This window comes from Geotrypetes seraphini, chromosome 3 (genome assembly GCF_902459505.1).
Source record: "Geotrypetes seraphini chromosome 3, aGeoSer1.1, whole genome shotgun sequence".
In the NCBI taxonomy this organism is placed as follows: Eukaryota; Metazoa; Chordata; class Amphibia; order Gymnophiona; family Dermophiidae; genus Geotrypetes; species Geotrypetes seraphini.
Window position 1 is genome coordinate 148,446,900 of NC_047086.1, and position 12,239 is coordinate 148,459,138.

Below are 12,239 nucleotides of genomic sequence, written 5' to 3' on the forward strand. Positions count from 1 at the left end.
ATATCTTTTTTGAGATACGGTGACCTGAACTGCACACACGGCCTCTTTTACAAAGCCGTGCTAGCGGCCCCGAAGCCCATAGAGATTTAAAGGGCTTCGGGGCTGTTGCCGCACAGCTTTGTAAAAGAGGCCGACAGTATTCAAGTTGTGGCCGTACCATAGAGCGATACAAGGGCATTATAACATTTTTGCTTTCCATTTCTTTCCTGATAACTCCTAACATTCTATTTGCTTTCTTAGTTGCTGCTGCACATTGAGCTGAGAGTTTCAATGTATCCTCAACAACGACACCTAGATCCTTTTTCTAGGCAGTGACTCCTAACATAGAACCCAACATCACATAGCTATAGTTTGGGTTCCTCTTTTCCAAATGCATCACTTTGCACGTGCACACATTAAGCATCATTTGCCATCTTGATGCCCAGTATTCCAGTCTTACAAGGTCCTCTTGCAATTTTTCACAGTCCTCTTACGATTTAACAACTTTGAGCAACTTTGTGTCATCAGCAAATTTAATTATCTCATTATTTATTCCCATGTCTAGGTCATTGATAATTATGTTAAAAAGCAGCAGTCCCAGCACAGACCCCTGGGGAACCCCACTATTTGCCAACAACCACAAATACCCAATCAGAAAATATATGATTAATTTAATTGGGTTTTGGCCCTGTTCCAGAGGAAAATCTATAGATATACTTTTGACAGAATAGTTTCAAAATCTTAAGTTGTTACTGTGTGTTGAGTGACTGTATTTATAAGTGAAGGAAAAGCCTCAAGTTCCAACCTGTTGCAGTCAATTTTTATGCAGACAGATCATAACAAAGGGCGAACCCTCATTGGCAGGAAAGCCTCCTCTTTGAAAAGACAATGACCCAACTTAAACTTAAAGTACAGTGTCTGAAAGACCAGACCTAACAAAAATTGTCATTTGTCTGAAACTTTTTCCAAAACAAATTGTGTGATTGTCTCAAAAAACTTTTATTCACTTATCCAGAAGAATGAACCATGTGAACCACATACAAACTCCCTCAAACTTCCCATACACGTTTGTTGAAAAACAATTAATTTCTTAAGACTCACTTATCTGGACTGTAGAGAGATGTCAAAAGATGATCAAAATCTTCCAAGATTCCAAAAATAATTTACTCAATGGTCGAGAGAGCAACTTCAATATCCAGCGGGTACGGCATAAGAGTTATCATCCAACAAAAAGCCAAAGCTGACAGAGGCCGGCCAGCGTTTCTCAGGAGCTGCGGCAGGTCAAGAATAGGCTCATAAATTTAGGTATTTAGGCCCTGATTCTGTACAGGACGCCCGGGAGGGGTGTCCTAAACAGAATCAGGCCTACACTAACCCCAATTCTGTAACCGGCGTCCATGTTACAGATGCCGGTTAGAGAATCGGGTTAGAGTAGATGCGGTCGCTACACTTATCGCGGCAAGGGATCTGCCTGCTGCGATAAATATAGCGGCCGCCTGTCCGAACCCCTCCTTCCGGAATGCTGCCCCCCCGACTCTCCCGATCGCCAGCAGGAGGGTGCCCAACCCCTCTTGCCGGAAAGCCGCACCCTCTCCGGACCCCCCAAGCTAACGACCCCCCCCGCGCTACCACCCCCCTAACCTCCCCCCCAACTAACCTCTGAAATGTTGGCCAGCCGGCCGGGTCTTGCTGCCGTCCAGCCAGCAGGCCCACCTCGTCGAAACGAGGCAGGCCCGCACCTTCTCGGCCCATCCCCGCTAACTCTAAGGCCTGATTAGCCCAGGCTCTAGAAGCCTGGACCAATCAGGCCGTAGGCATAGCGGGTCCGCCCATCCCCACTAACCCTAAGGCCTGATTGGCCCAGGCACCCTCCTGCCGGCGATCGGACAGGCAGCCGCTATACTTATTGCGGCAGGGAGATCCATTTTGCTGGCCTACATTGTAAGCATCTCTTCCTCTACTAGGGAGATGCCTAGGGCCGCCTAGGTCGCCTAAGGCTTTTAGGCGAGCTTAGGCGTCTTGCGGGCCTCCCTAGGCTCCCGGAGGCGCCTTCAATGTAGGCGGCCTGCCTGGGGAGCTGTTTTTTAAAAAACATGCATCCCGATTGGCTGATTAGACAACTGTAGGACTCCTCCAGCTGCCTAAAATCGGGACGCACTTTGCAGAATCAGGGCCTTAGTCTCCATGCTAACCAGACTCTCAAATGAGCCCCAGAGTGGTTTAACCCATCTACTGCAATTCTACATGTTCCTGCTTATAGACATTTCTAGGTGAAGAAGACAAGGCTCCTCTCTGAAATCAGAGCTTTATATTTCCCTCAAAAGCGAAGATTTCAATTCTATTGGGCTATTTTCCTGGAAAAGACCAACCCCCATATTTGGCTTGATTGACACTTTTCTCGAGCAAGGACTCAGAATGTGCTTTCTACAACTGCATAGGAAGACACATTTTTAATATAAGATGTGATTATTTTTATTCAGATTTTTCATATAGTACATATTTATGCTGGAATTGATTTGGGTGAATCAAGCCCGTAGCATATTTATTCTCATCCATCCTTAGGACATACTCAGCTAATCTGGTTTTCATGATATTCATAATGAATAAACATTATATAGATTTGCATGCTTTGAAAACAATGGAAGCAGTGAAAAAATATATATCTCGTGTATATTTAGGGGTATAATTATTGATTTGGGCTACTATTAAGGTATGTTATTTAACCTCTAACTTGTGCTACTATAGCACAGGTCCAATATTTTGCATTAAGACCCAGTTACTAATAGCTGGGGTTATTAGTAAAATTCCACATCATAATTGCAGCCCATGATGATAACTACCCCCTTTATTGTGGGAAAAACTGACTAGCTAGATGTGCTCAAAGGACTGCGTAGAAAACCACTTCCGTGGAGGGACATAATCGAAAGGAATGTCTAAGTCCATTTTCGTCCAAGTTGCAAGTCGTCCAAAGTAAAAAACAGCTTAGGACACATTTTTGAAAAATACTCATCCAAGTATGCATCCTGCCGATCTGATTGTCCAAGTTGCTAAATCGTCAATCTTTATACCACATTTCCAGAATCCCCTAGACCCACTTATCTACCATCCCAATAGTCATTATGGCTGCAGGAGCCACTTATATGCCAGTACAAAAGGGTTTTGGGGGTGTATAGGGGAGTGCACATGTTTCAATATCAATGTAGTGATTACAGGGGCTTATGCATGGGTCCACCTCTCTATGGGTCCCTAATCCATCCCCAAGATGGTTTAAGACGCCTCTGTGCAGCACAACTAGGCTTTCTATGCCAGGCTGCCAGGTGATGATATTCTGGAGGCACAATTTTCAAGATATGATTAATATTTTTTATGGGGGTGAGGGGGGGGGGTCGGTGATCACTGGGGTAGTATGTGGGGGTCTGTATTATGTGTTTTCAGTGCTTATCTGATCACTTTAGGTGGGTTTTTGTGACTTAGACCATGTTTTAAATGGTCTAAGTCAGTGGTTCCCAACCCTGTCCTGGAGGATAATCAGGTTTTCAGGATAGCCCTAATAAATATGCATGGAGCAGATTTGCATGCCTCTCACTTCCATTTTATGCAAATCTCTCTCATGCATATTCATTAGGGCTAGCCTGAAAACCCGATTGGCCTGGTGATCCTCCAGGATAAGGTTGGGAACCAGTGGTCTAAGTCACAACGTCCAAGTTCCGTCAATCCAGTGCTGTATAACTTTCAGTTATACATGCACTACGACTAAGTCTAAGACTGCCCACATCCCGCCCAAATCCCACCCTCGACACTCCTCTTGACACGCCCCGTTTAGCTATGGTTGTTCAGTGGCACTATGAAGGCCTAGATCGTTTATAAATACGTCCAAAACCTGGTTTTATTATTGGCACATGGACTTTTTTAACTGATGATCGTTCAAGTGCCGACTTAGGCCGGCTTTTGGACGTTTTTCTCTTTTGATTATGAGCCCTATAGTGTTTAATAATTCAAAAAAGACTCATTTTTAGGATTGCATAATGCAGTATATGCAAACTATTTTTTATATTGGTGAGCTATCAATGTAGCTGTTAAATGAAAACTCCCAGTGTATCACCAGTGTCATAGAATGTTTCATGTGGAAGGTACCAGTTATATATCTTTGTGTTGCATTAATAAAATAACTATTCTTAGAACTAAAAGTATAACAACATAAAACAAATATTAACTTTCAATTCATGCTTATGATTGGCTTCCCTATAAAATGTACAGTGGTGCCTCACACAACGAACTTAATTGGTTCCAGGAGCAAGTTTGTTATGCGAAACGTTCGTTATGTGAAACGCGTTTTCCCATAAGAATACATGTAAAAAAAAAATAATTCGTTCTGCAGCATAAAATATGCTAAGATGACATAAAAAAAGATAAATTTTTGGTTATTATTTTTATTTAGATACATCTAAAAACATAATTGTTTTTTAAAACAACACACATTTTTTAAATTTAAAGACAGACTAAGTAGAGTCTAATTTTACAGTGAGAGAGGGCAGAGTCTCAGCGGCAAAAACTGGGACTTAACTGTTCATTTTTTTTTTTTTCTACCGTGTTTCCCCGATGATAAGGCAGGGCCATCAAATAAGACAGCCCCCCCTTTTTAGAAAAAAATGTAAAATAAGGCACCCCCCCGCAAATAAGCCACCCACCGATACCTGCGCTTACCCGAATCGGGTGGTACGGTGGGTGACTCCGTGTGGTCCCTGGCACCCCCGACACGATCGGGGCAAGAGGGAGCTCAAGCCCTCTTGCCCCCCCGACTCCCCGACACGATCGGGGCAAGAGGGAGCCCAAGCCCTCTTGCCCCCCCGACTCCCCGACACGATCGGGGCAAGAGGGAGCCCAAGCCCTCTTGCCCCCCCCCCCCGACTCCCCGACACGATCGGGGCAAGAGGGAGCCCAAGCCCTCTTGCCTCCCGACTCCCCGACACGATCGGGGCAAGAGGGAGCCCAAGCCCTCTTGCCCCCCCGACTCCCCGACACGATCGGGGCAAGAGGGAGCCCAAGCCCTCTTGCCCCCCCGACTCCCCGACACGATCGGGGCAAGAGGGAGCCCAAGCCCTCTTGCCCCGCCGATTCCCCAACTCCCCGACAATATCGGGCCAGGAGGGAGCCCAAGTCCTCCTGGCCACGGCGACCCCCTAACCCCACCCTGCACTACATTACGGGCAGGAGGGCTCCCAGGCCCCCCTGCCCTCGACGCAAACCCCCCCTCCCCCCAACGACCGCCCCCCCCCAAGAACCTCCGACCGCCCCCCCAGCCGACCCGCGACCCCCCTGGCCGACACCCCCAACCCCCTTCCCCGTACCTTTCTGTAGTTGGCCGGACACACGGGAGCCAAACCCGCCTGTCCGGCAGGCAGCCAACGACGGAATGAGGCCGGATTGGCCCATCCGTCCCAAAGCTCCGCCTACTGGTGGGGCCTAAGGCGCCTGGGCCAATCAGAATAGGCCCGGGAGCCTTAGGTCCCTCCTGGGGGCAGGGCCTGAGGCACATGGTCGGGTTGGGCCCATGTGCCTCAGGCCCCGCCCCCAGGAGGGACCTAAGGCTCCCGGGCCTATTCTGATTGGCCCAGGCGCCTTAGGCCCCACCAGTAGGCGGAGCTTTGGGACGGATGGGCCAATCCGGCCTCATTCCGTCGTTGGCTGCCTTCCGGACAGGCGGGTTTGGCTCCCGTCTGTCCGGCCAACTACAGAAAGGTACGGGGAAGGGGGTTGGGGGGGTCGTGGGGGTCGGCCAGGGGGGTCGCGGGTCGGCTGGGGGCGGTCGGAGGTTCTTGGGGGGGGCGGTCGTTGGGGGGGGGGGGGGTTTGCGTCGAGGGCAGGAGGGCCTGGGATCCCTCCTGCCCGTAATGTAGTGCAGGGTGGGGTTAGGGGGTCGCCGTGGCCAGGAGGACTTGGGCTCCCTCCTGGCCCGATCGTGTCGGGGAGTCGGGGGGGGCAAGAGGGCTTGGGCTCCCTCTTGCCCCGATCGTGTCGGGGAGTCGGGGGGGCAAGAGGGCTTGAGCTCCCTCTTGCCCCGATCGTGTCGGGGAGTCGGGGGGGGCAAGAGGGCTTGGGCTCCCTCTTGCCCCGATCGTGTCGGGGAGTCGGGGGGGCAAGAGGGCTTGAGCTCCCTCTTGCCCCGATCGTGTCGGGGAGTCGGGGGGGGGCAAGAGGGAGCCAGGCGGAGAGAGGGCAGTTAAGCGCAGTGCCTGCGCGGAAGGATGCAGCTCGGGCGACTTCGTTGTGTGAAACGAAGTTCGTTGTACGAATCAAGACATAAAGTTCGTTGTGCGCAGCGTTCGCTGTGCGAGGCGTCCGTTATGCGAGGCACCACTGTATTTGCATAATAAATAATGTAAATATTGTATTTAGAAAGGTGTAAAACTATTATTTTTCTTTGCAGTCTTTTCTAGCACTAGTGAACATGTTATCATCCTATCCTGCAGTTTGCGAGCTGATAAGTAATCAGGATTTACCAAATAAGGTTGAATACTCCCTTTCTGAAGTTCCTACTTGCATTATTGTAAGTATGTTTTGGAAATGTCATTATATATTTTTATGAATATGTTTGTCATGTATCTGTTTTATTGTTAGTATGTGGTTCACCTCTGTTTACTTCCTCTCTCCTTTTACAAATTACTCAGAATGCAGCATTTTCACTGACTCCTTTAGATGATTCTACACTACAGCAATCTTTCTTCAGTCACCATTTCACTGTGCAGCTCAGTGCCATCATTCGGGACAAGAGGTTTCCTCAGGCAGATTTCCTCTGCCACATAGGAGGATAATCTTTAAATGGCGCTGAACTTTAGACGTCAGTAGGCAAACTACCGGCACCTAAGTTAATTGAGAAATGCTGTTTCTTGTCCACCGGAAATTATGAAATCAGCTCTATTAGATTTTAAACTGGATTTGTTGAATTATCTGACTGATAATTTAAAGAATGGAAAATTTCTCACTAATAATGGTCATATTATAATAACTCCAATCCCTAAAAACCCCAAAGAATCATTAGCATTAATCACTAATTATAGACCATCCATTCCATTTTTTGTAAAAATTATGGAAGGATTGGTCCATTTTCAACTAATAGAATATCTTGATCGATTTTCTCTCTTGCATGAATCTCAGTCTGGTTTTAGACCTTTATTTAATACCGAGACAGTAATTGCAGCTATTTTGGACAATTTACGTTCTTTGTTTAGTAAAGGTCTTAATGCCTTGATCAGGCAATTTGATACGAGTTCTGCATTTGATTTTGTGGACCATGGGAAATTGCTGCAATGTTTGGATGCTACTGGTATTAGAGGAGAGGTGTTAGAATGGTTTCGGGGCTTTCTCATGTCTCGCACCTATCAAGTTTGTTTCAATAAAGATCTTTCAGGTATTTGGAATAATTCATCTGGCGTTTCGCAAGGTTCACCATTGTCCCCATTGCTCTTTAACGTTTATATGTCATCATTAGGTGCACAATTGTCCCAGCTGGGGATAAAGCCGTTTAGTTATGCAGTTGATTTTACAATCATTATTCCATTTGCTATTTCTCTTTCTGAAGTTATTCCTAAAGCAACAGAAGTATTAGGTCTAATGGAGCAATGTATGACTGAATTTAGACTGAAGCTTAACTCAGAAAAAACGAAGTTTTTTGTAGCTTCACCTCGCCCATTTGATACTAAAACATCATTGTGTATAAATAAATTCAGTTATCCTATTCAATCTACCATTAAGGTTTTGGGAATAATACTGGACCAGGGCTTGACTATGAAGAACCAGGTGGACTTTTTGGTCAGAAAGGGTTTCTTTACTCTTTGGAAGCTTCGGTCCGTTAGGGCGTATTTTGATGTTTCATCATTTAGAGTTTTGGTACAGTCTCTTATACTAAGCCAGCTTAATTACTGCAATATTGCCTATTGCAAATAGTACAAAATGTGGCGGCTAGGCTGATTTTTAACACCCTCCTATCGAGTACTGCATTGGCTGCCAATGGAGGCGTGGATGAAGTTTAAGTTTGGTTGCTTCTGTTTACTCTTTTGCAACCAAGAGACATAAATGAAATTCACATCTGAATTTTGTTTTGCCGCTTGTTAGAGGATGTAAACTTAAAAAACATCATCAAAATCTGTTTTCATATCCAGCAGTGTTATGGGGTAAGGATTTAGAAGAATTGCTTTTGCTTAGTGACACTTATGGGGAATTTAGGAGATATCTAAAAACATATCTGTTTTCATAGTATTTAGGCAGCTAATTCGTAAAAATTTTATTATGCACAATTTTGATCATTTTAGTGTTTTAGTTCTATTCAACTTCTTTTATTGTTTTCTTTAACTATTGTAAACCGCATAGAACTTTACGGCTTTGCGGAATATAAACTGATTAATATTATTAATAAATGGTAAAATTAAAGCACCTACCAACACCTAAATAAAAGGTGCCAGAATCATGCCTACATAGGCACTTTGCGGCACTTAATTACACTATTGGCATGGCTAATGCTGGAAGTGGCTTTAGGCGCCATAAAGCGCCTATGTAGGTTTGATTCATGGCATAGATAGACATCAAAAATGAAGACTTGGAAAACCCTGGCCTACATTTCTGGCACCTATCTTTCACGGAGATGCGATTCTCTGTAGGGCAACTCCACATGATTGACACACGATCAGCAGCCACTTTTTAGGTGGCCATCGATATCAATGCCCTATAGAGAATCCAGGCCGTAATGCATCTCCTATTCCATCACTACACACTCAGTCACCTCCTTCACAGTGTCAGGATTCCCCACAGCATTCTGACATTAGCCACTCCTATAGCGTCAAGCACTGTAAAGCACTTATAGAGCTACGATTCTGGCACCATTTTTTTAAGCTTTTTGAAAATCAGTTTAAATTGTGGTTTAAACGGCGTTTTCCACTGAGCTTGATCACCTAAAAACTGACGCCGTTTAGAGAATCCTGGCCTAAGTATTTCCCAATTTGTCCTGGCAGGCTTACAAACTATAGTACCTGGGGCAATGGAGGGTTAAGTGACTCGCACAGGGTCACATGACTTGCAGATGTTAACAACAGGACTCTATATGGAAAAAGGACAAAACCAGGGAGAACTGGAAAGAGCACAGGAAGCAACAAAAAGAATGTCACCTCGTAGTCAGAAGAGCAAAAAGAGAATATGAAGAGAAGCTAGCCAGGGAAGCGCAAAATTTCAAACTGTTCTTCAGATATGTTAAAGGAAGCAGCCGGCAAGGGAGTAGGTGGGACTGCTGGATGATGGAGATAGGAAAGGAGTGGTGAAGGAAGAGAAAGAAGTGGCGGATAGACTAAACATGTTCTTTTCGTCAGTATTTACAAAAGAGGATACATCCAACGTGCCAGAACCTGAAACAATCTTCAGAGGAGATCAAGCAGAAAAATTAACATCAATGGAGGTAAGCCTCGAGGACGTATATAAGCAGATAGATAGATTAAAAAGTGACAAATCTCCGGGCCCGGACGGAATCCACTCTAGGGTTTTGATGGAACTAAAGGAGGAAATAGCGGAACTACTACAGCGGGTTTGTAACCTATCCCTGAAAACAGGCGTGATCCTGGAGGATTGGAGGATAGCTAATGTTACGCCCATCTTTAAAAAAGGATCGAGAGGTGTCCCGGGGAACTACAGACCGGTAAGTCTGACCTCGGTTCCGGGGAAGATAGAGGAAGCGCTGATAAAAGACAGCATCGATGAACATCTAGATAGAAACAAACTGTTGAAAACAAGCCAGCACGGCTTCTGCAAGGGAAGATTGTGACTAACGAACTTATTGCACTTCTTTGAAGGAATTAACAAACAAATGGACAAAGGGGACCCCATAATCATCGTATACTTGGATTTCCAAAAGGCCTTTGACAAGGTACCCCATGAACGCCTACTGCGGATACCGAAGAACCATTGGGTGGAAGGAGACGTTCATAGATGGATCAAGAATTGGTTGGTAGGTAGGAAGCAAAGGGTGGGAGTAAAGGGCCACTACTCTGACTGGAGGAGGGTCACAAGTAGTGTTCTGCAGGGGTCGGTACTCGGACTGCTGCTGTTCAATATATTTATAAATGATCTAGAAACAGGGACAAAATGCGAAGTAATAAAATTTGCAGACGACACCAAACTATTTAGTGGAGTTGGGACTAAAGAGGACTGCGAGGAATTACAAAAGGACCTGAACAAGCTAGAAGAGTGGGCGATGAAATGGCAGATGAAGTTTAATGTAGAGAAATGTAAAGTCTTGCATGTAGGGAACAGAAACCTGAAGTACAGCTATATGATGGGAGGGCTGGTAATGGGTGAAAATGCCCAAGAAAAGGACTTGGGGGTAATAATGGACAACACAATAAAGCCGTTGGCACAGTGCACAGCGGCCTCTAAGAGGGCGAATAGAATGCTGGGTATTATCAAAAAAGGCATTACAACAAGATTGAAAGAGGTCATCCTGCCGTTGTATCGGACGATGGTGCGCCCACATCTGGAGTACTGCATCCAATATTGGTCGCCGTTCCTTAAGAAGGATATGGCGATACTTGAGAGGGTTCAGAAAAGAGTGACGCGATTGATAAGAGGTATGGAAAACCTTTCATATGCTGTAAGATTAGAGAAACTGGGGCTCTTTTCCCTGGAAAAGCGGAAACTTAGAGGGGACATGATAGAGACTTACAAGATCATGAAGGGCATAGAGAAAGTGGAGAGGGACAGATTCTTCAAACTTTCCGAAACTACAAGAACGAGAGGGCATACGGAAAAATTAAGAGGGGACAGATTCAGAACCAATGCTAGGAAGTTCTTCTTCACCCAAAGGGTGGTGGATGCCTGGAATGCGCTTCCAGAGGGTGTGACAGGACAGGGTACAGTATCAGGGTTCAAGAAGGGATTGGATGAATTCCTGAAGAAAAAAGGGATAGAAGGGTATAGATAGAGATCACTATACAGGTCCTGGACCTGATGGGCCGCCGCGTGAGCGGACTGCTGGGCAGGATGGACCCCTGGTTTGACCCAGCAGAGGCACTGCTTATGTTCTATAAAGAACAGCCCATATATTAGTAGGTATTACTTTGTAATCAATTGACTTTTTTTATATATAGAGAGAGAAAGAAATATATGTGGGTTTGATTGTTTTGTTTTATGTGTATAGGAAACAAAGATTAATACATTTCTATTAAAAAAAATAACTGCTGTTAGAAAATCAGGCATTACTTCTGTTATCCCTTGTGAATGTGAAACAAAAAATGGAACAGCAGCCAGGATGAACTATCAAATCGCAGTCTGGTAGAAGATAACCACTGCCTGGGTAGAATACCTAGGTGCTAGAAATATATCCAAATAGAAACTGGTGAAAAAGAGTTTGATGACTGATGTTTTCGAGCATTTTGGTAATACTAAGCATTTCACAATGCTGAACATTTTGGTAATACTAAGCTTGTCCTCTTAATAGCATGATAGCATTGATTCTCCATAAATCCTCCTTACTAAAGCAGGTTGTGTTCTTTGGCACACAGCAGTTCCTCAATTCTACAACTTGAGGGCAGTAGCAGCATGCACAGTTCAAATATGAAACAATATTACTTTTGAGAAACAAGGGAACTCGTGTATCACATTACAAGTACATATAGAAAATATTTTCCTTTGTCTTTTGAAATTATTTCTTGTTATCTCATAATGTTTGTAAAGAGAACCCCATCCACAGCCCTCATTTTTCTGTTTAGTTTAGGGATAGGCAGTAATTGAGGAGGCCATAGCAGGATGAGCTAACTTTCTTTCTTTGTTTCTCATACTGGTAAAGTACTGGGTGAGCAGACAGGGTATAAACTTTTGTTTCATTTTTCCTTGTCCAACCCCTCTCAATCTGACACACACTCACTCACACTCTCTCGCTCACTCCAGTCCCCTGACATGCAATCCTGAAATTGACAGGGGGGATTCCCACTCCCTCTTACCACCAGCCCACCTGAACTCCCCAATCCGAGATTGGCAGGAGGGATGCCCACTCTTTCCTGCCGCAAGGCCCACCCCCGAACTCCTGACACCCTCCATACACCCCAACATCCCCCTAAAACCTCAACATCCCACCCCAACACCCCTAAGCCCACTCTACATTCACCCAAACCCCGTATCTTTCTGAAGTAAGGCCAGCAGGCCCACCTATTCAATATGGTGGACCTTCTTCTTCCAGGTACATAGGAGGGGCCTTAGGCACCTAGGCCACTCAGGGCCTTAGG

At 45.3% G+C, this 12,239-nt stretch overlaps 1 protein-coding gene across 7 annotated transcripts in view; it reads left to right on the forward strand.

The window, feature by feature from the left end:
* The window catches only part of TBC1D32 (TBC1 domain family member 32), a 301,306-nt gene that overhangs the window by 117,550 nt on the left and 171,517 nt on the right, over positions 1-12,239 (forward strand). For all 7 annotated transcript variants that reach the window (XM_033939045.1, XM_033939043.1, XM_033939042.1 and 4 more), the window contains one exon: positions 6,407-6,526. In XM_033939045.1, coding sequence (XP_033794936.1) covers positions 6,407-6,526 — 120 coding nt within the window. The remainder of the gene's footprint in view (positions 1-6,406; positions 6,527-12,239) is intronic.